Genomic DNA, 6399 nt, shown 5'->3' on the forward strand with positions numbered 1-6399 from the left:
CATTTGGTCGAGAATCAGACCAAAGCCGGTCGTGCATGAACCTGTGCTGTTGATTCACTTAAAGGGATACTCTGCCCCAAAATGAAAATTTTGTCATTAATCACTTACCCCCATGTCATTCCAAATCCAACCCGTAAAAGCTTTGTTCGTCTTTGGAACCCAATTTAAGATATTTGGGATGAATACCAGGAAGCTTGTGACTGTCCCATAGATTGCCAAGTAAAATACACTGTGAAGGTCCAGAAAATATGAAAAGCATCTTCAAAATACTCCATCTGCCATTAGTAGTTCAACCGTAACGTTCTGAAGTATGACAAAATTTTCATTTTGTGGCGAAATATCCCTTTAAGGAATAAACATTGTTCTTTTTTTCTTTTTTTATGTTACCCTACATCTGTATCTGCTTATATTCTTGTTGTATATTTTTTTATGGTTTGCTTCTATGTTTGTACTTTTACTGCCTTAAGGTTTTAATGTTTGTACAGTTTACTGAAAAAAAATGTTGATTCGCTAAAAACAACGAGTTCATAAAAATAATTCGTTTGGGAACTAGACTCGCTGTTGTTTTTGATTTACTGAAAAGAACCGGTGCCCAAGAGTCATTCGTTCTGATTCAGAAATCAGACTACACTGGTGTGATTTTGATTCACTGAAAAGAACCGGTTCCTAAGAGTCATTTGTTTGTGAATCAGACTACAATGGTTGATGGTTTCCGATTAATTTGAAAGTACCGGCTCATAAGGGTTATTATTCGTTCGAGAATAAATTGTAAGGGTTATGAACAGTTAACAGAGCTGAGGGTCATAAAAAAACTATTTGGTTCCTGTATTTAAATGATACAAACCAAATCCCAAAAATAGCAGCAACTGACCTCAAATTCACACTAGGACAGAGGTAACCATCAGATCATCTGGCACTATAGACATGTGTGACTTATGAAAACCATATCAAAATATCTATCTATCTATCTATCTATATTTATATGTTTGTCTTAAACAGAGTCAAGAAGAGGAAAAAATAAATTTTTTTATATACAGTTAGTCGTTTACGTTCAGCAAACCTAAGTGAATGAAGTAAAAGTCTGTCTCAATTAATAAATAAATGTTCACCACAATTTGTTGACCATAGTAAGAAGTTCGCCAGAAAGCCTCAAATGTATGTGCGGATTCAATTGAACTTGAGTATGCTTCCATCTAGTGGTCATTTTACACACAGCACCTGCAAAATTTTAAAAGGATTCGATCCTAATTCAAACCACTAACAGGTAATATGTATTTAATAAACTTATTTGCTAACTCTCTCATTCTAAGTTATCTTTAACAGATTCAGTAGATAAATAATCACAGTTAGCCTATAATAAAAAAAAGTGTCACAGAATCATTTAATAAAATAATTTCTGCAGTGTTTTTATCAGTTATGTCAAAACAGGAGTTTGGGGGAAGGTGAACATGATATCTCACTCCTCAAATTTCAGTTGGCGTTCTTTCTGCTGTCCGTGGAGTTCTCTGGCCCTGTTCTTCAGCTCCTCTACTTTCTGATCATCCTTGTCCGTCCCATCACCCAGTTTGTACATGTGACTTGCATTGGCTCAGCCCATACGTGTCCCAGCTCGCAGGCTCGCAGTGGCATGTTTTTGTCCAGCCCTGGATATCCCTGGATTTAAAGAGCACTCAGGTTAAAACAGCTGGGGCGAAGCCTCCCTCACAAGCCTTCTCGTAGTACTACTGAGCCACCTTCACATCAGCTCCCCGCTCCATTGCTCGGCCATCATGGGCAAGCAGAGCAATGTTGTGACAAGCATCCACTGACTTCTTTCCTTTGCTGTTACATGTCTTCATAAAACAGGAGTATGCAGCCTCCGTCACACCACCAAATGTCAAAAGAAGCAGTCAGTTGCTGAAATACAATATATCTGCAAAAGCAATTTTTTACGTTTTTCATAAATCATGGTTTTTTTTTTATGCTAGCGTGTTTTTATTGTGTTAGTTAGCTAGTATTTTGACTGACTTTAACTAGAATGCCCAATGAAAAAAACATAACTTTTGAAAATTGTTAAAAACTGAGTTATCTGTTTTTGCAAAGGAACTCTTCATATTTACAATATATTTATAACATATAATACATTTACAAATATTTATTAATATATATTTAAAATATAAATACTCTCAAATTCAGCTATAATATATATTTAGTTTACAGTAATTTTGGAATGTTAATTATTATTATTTTTTTTTCTGTAGCAAATAATTTTTAGTTTCTCACTGCATACATATTTTTATTTCTATTATATTTGAGCATCACTTATAACAGCATTTCATAAAAATACAATACATATAATAATATATAATATCAAATGTATGCATTTTATATTACACATACATACATATAGATATACATATATTTTAAGATTATGTTTTTATTGTTTTGTGTGCTTTCTGTGACTTTTCCATTATATTTAAAATTTTACAGCATGTCTTCTATAGTTAACAGATACATACATAAATAAATAAATAACATTCCAAAATGTAACTAGGATTTATAGATATGGCAATTAAAACATAAATTAAAATCATAGTAATTTACTACAACGAATATTAATTTAAAATTAATATTAATTAAATTTTGGACTTCATCCTATGTTTGTCAAAATAAATAAATAAATTCTTGATCATTTGAAATTCTAAGAAATTATAATTAAGATATAGAAAGTTATTTGATCCCATTAGGATCAAGTCAAAATAATAACAAAATGTCAATAATATGATTTTTGTGATTTTTGCAGTGAAGAAACAAACTTTAAAGATATTAATACACTTTAATTAAGTAATAATAAGTATTTATTAAATATTAGTAATTGTGTGCCTGCATATCAATCAGTCCAATCCATATACAGTCCAATATGAAATATGTTAATAATGACACAATTATGCATTTAGAAATATACAAATTCAACTACAATTTTGACTCTAAACAAGCTTTTATGATCTGCATGATCCGGCTTGACCTTTGCCGGTGACATGGTAAGCGCCGAGCTTATAGCAGCTCTCTCCATGGCCATTCACCTCGCAGTTGTGCTTGAGAACCTGAGCTGTGGACTCATAGTTCTTCTTCACACCCTCCAGATAATCTGTCCACCTCTGCCAGCCTGTGACAACAAACACAAGACACACGGATGAAGGCGGTCACGCCGCTGTTCAGCACCGCGCGAGAGGGACAGCGCTCCCCGACCTTCAGGATCCTTCTCCCGGTCACACTGATAACTGATATCTTTTATTATTATTATTTTTAATTTATCTTTTTGAGAATGTATTTGTGTTAAAGCTTTTTGATCTCTTTGAAAAAAAAAAAGAATTGTTAGAATATGTAGGCTATAAATTATTTTAACGTTATTTTTATTCATCACAATTCAGTAGGCTTTATCTTTGTTAATCATACACAGTTCATACACAAATAGATTTGTTCGTGTTGTTTGGCATGAATTAAAAATAAAATAAAATGATGGGTATTTTTTTATAGTGTAGTTCACAATGCCTATTTTAGGGGAAATCGTGGCCTAGTGCTTAGAGAGTTTGATTCCTTACCCTAGGGTTGTGGGTTCAAATCTCAGGCCGGCAATATCACGACTTAGGTGCACTTGAGCAAGGCACTGAACCCCAAACTGCTGTGTGTGTGTGTGTGTGTGTGTGTGTGTGTGCGTGCGTTCGTGCGCGTTCGTGCGCGTTCGTGCGTGTGCGTGCACACTTTGGATGGGTTAAATCCAGAGCACGAATTCTGAGTATGGGTCACCATATTTTTCTGAATGTCATTTCACTTTAGATTTCCGTAAAATATAATGTATGTATACCAAATAATACAATTAAATTATGAATAAATAAAATGACATTTACAATGAAATGTCTATCTCTGCCAGAATCTTGGTGTCTTGGATAGATATATCACAAATGATCTAGGACCTAATTATTTTAACTAGACAATACTACATTTACAGTGTGAACAGCACAAAATATAACCTTTAAATACTGTATTTTGCCGAATACCGAGTAACAGAAAATATATAGTACTAATTGTACTAATGCACTGTAATACATATATAAAGTTTATCTTTCGGAGGTCTTGCCCAATTATCTTACTTTGCCTGAATTCAGAAAATCGTCATTTGTTTTTATGTCAGAAATATTAAAATATTTAGAAATGTAAATGTGTGTATATGTAGATTTTTAGAATTGTATAACGTATAACATAACATTTATGGATATAAAATGTACTTACAAAAATGAAGCCTTTAGGAAACAAAACTGTATTATTGTTATCTTTTTTTTTTTTTTTTGATGTGCAAGACATTGATAATTGCACTGAATAACAAAAACTTTGATTCTTGGAATCTTCTTGGAAGATGAAATAGTTTGAACATACTGTTGAGCCTCTTTTCCAAAAACAATATATAAAGGATTTTGACGATTGAATTTACTACGGTGAATGTTAAATTTTGCAAGAAGTAATAATAGGTTAATAATAAAATATTCCTTAATTTTATCTTTTGGTATATTAAAGAAGCCAAACAGTACATCCTTAAAAAGCAGAGAGAAACCATGGAGCACACTGCGATTGATAACACTACAGAATTCAATCCAAAATTGCTGTGTGTGAGGACGATCCCAAAATATATGTATATCTGTTTCATTAGGGTCACCACAAAAACAACAGCTTGTATCTATGTCTGATTTAAATCTTTTCAAAAACACTTTAGTTGGGTAAAATCTGTGTAATAATTTGAATGAGATCTCTCTAACCTTGTTTGTTATTATGTATTTCGAAGACAGATTCCATACTTTTTTCCAATCAATGTGATCAACCACATTCCTCCAATAAAACACAATATAAGGAGTTGTTACAAGGTCCTTTTGAAAAAGTGATCTAATCTTAAAGTTACTTGATGAAGAAGGTGACAGAAAACATAGTTTTCCTACTGGGATTTCAAATGGGTCTAAAGAAATAGATAAAGTGCTGGATGATCTAATAGAGTCCCTTAAAAACAGCTCCTTTAGGAATACTGTAGCATCCATGACAATGGAAAATTCTTTGGGAGTTACTGGAAAATTACATTTACATAAAAATTCTTCGTAACTTAAAAGAAGACCTTCTGAGTTAAATAACTGGGAAACAATCAGAATGTTTTTCTCAAACCAACTACTAAAAAACAAAGATTTTCTCTTATATAAAATGTCTTGATTGTTCCAAATGAAGTACTGTTGAGGGGAGAAATTGTGCTTAAAGATTAATGACCATGCAAGTAATGCCTGTTTGTGAAATTTAGATAAATTGTAAGGGATTCTAGCAATATTATAATTACAGATCAATAGGAAAGGGAGACCACCTAATTTGGAAAAATAGTAATTGGGGATAAAATTCCAGATTGAGTTTGGGTTACACAAAAACTGTCTAATCCAATTAATTTTGAAAGTGTTGTTCAAAGAAGAGAAATCAAGGAAATTCAACCAACCATGCTCATACGTGTTCATTAATACAGACTTCTTAATATAATGGATTTTGTTTTTCCAAACAAAATTAAACAGGATTTTATCAACTGATTTACAAATTTTGTTGTCCACATATAGAGAGAGTGCAGAGTATGTAAGCCTGGAGATGCCCTCCGCCTTAGCAAGCAGTATTCTGCCTCTCAAGCTCAAGTCTCTCTGCAACCATGCATTGAATCTTCTTTGGGCTTTTATTATAACCGGATCAAAATTCAATGTACATCTTTTATCTTGATTTTTAGTTATCATAATGCCTAAATATGTAATCTCAGATTTAACTGGAATATTATAAATAGTGAGTGCTGTACAATCTTTAATAGACATTAATTCACATTTACTTATGTTTAGATTAAGACCTGAAGCTTCAGAGAACATTATATAATTAATGGCTATAGGGATTTGGGAAGCATCTCTCAAAAATAAGATGGTGTCATCTGCTAATTGACTTATAAATATTTCTTGATCTGCTACACGGATACCCTGAGTACCACTTTCACATACAAAAGTTGACAGTAGCTGCACACAAAGAAGAAATAAATAGGGAGAAAGGGGACAACCTTGTCTCACTCTGGATAAACTAAACCTTGGTGAAGTGCCATTCTTTAATTTAATCGAAGCACTTCCATTATTGTAAAGGGTTTTAATTACTCTGCAAAACTTATCCCCAAAACCAAATTTACCTAATGAATTAATAATAAATTGGTGCTCTAAAGAATCAAAAGCCTTATAGAAATCTAAGAAAAGAATGAAGCTGTCCTCCTGAATCAAGTCTGAATAATCTAATAAATCAAGAATCAACCTTATATTGTTAACAATGTGTCTTTTGTTCAAGAAACCAAGTATTATTGTTCTCATCATGCAGAAG

The 6399-nt window shown here is 32.6% G+C and overlaps 1 protein-coding gene across 1 annotated transcript; it reads right to left on the minus strand.

Moving 5' to 3' along the window:
• Positions 1-1456: 1456 nt before the first annotated feature.
• On the minus strand, positions 1457-5519 carry LOC132107368 (cytochrome c oxidase assembly factor 7). Its single transcript, XM_059513592.1, is given in 6 exon segments — positions 1457-1590; positions 1593-1691; positions 1694-1860; positions 2986-3145; positions 3229-3267; positions 5501-5519. Coding segments are annotated over 6 exon segments (618 nt in total).
• Positions 5520-6399: the final 880 nt, after the last annotated feature.

Source organism: Carassius carassius, chromosome 27 (assembly GCF_963082965.1).
Source record: "Carassius carassius chromosome 27, fCarCar2.1, whole genome shotgun sequence".
In the NCBI taxonomy this organism is placed as follows: domain Eukaryota; kingdom Metazoa; phylum Chordata; class Actinopteri; order Cypriniformes; family Cyprinidae; genus Carassius; species Carassius carassius.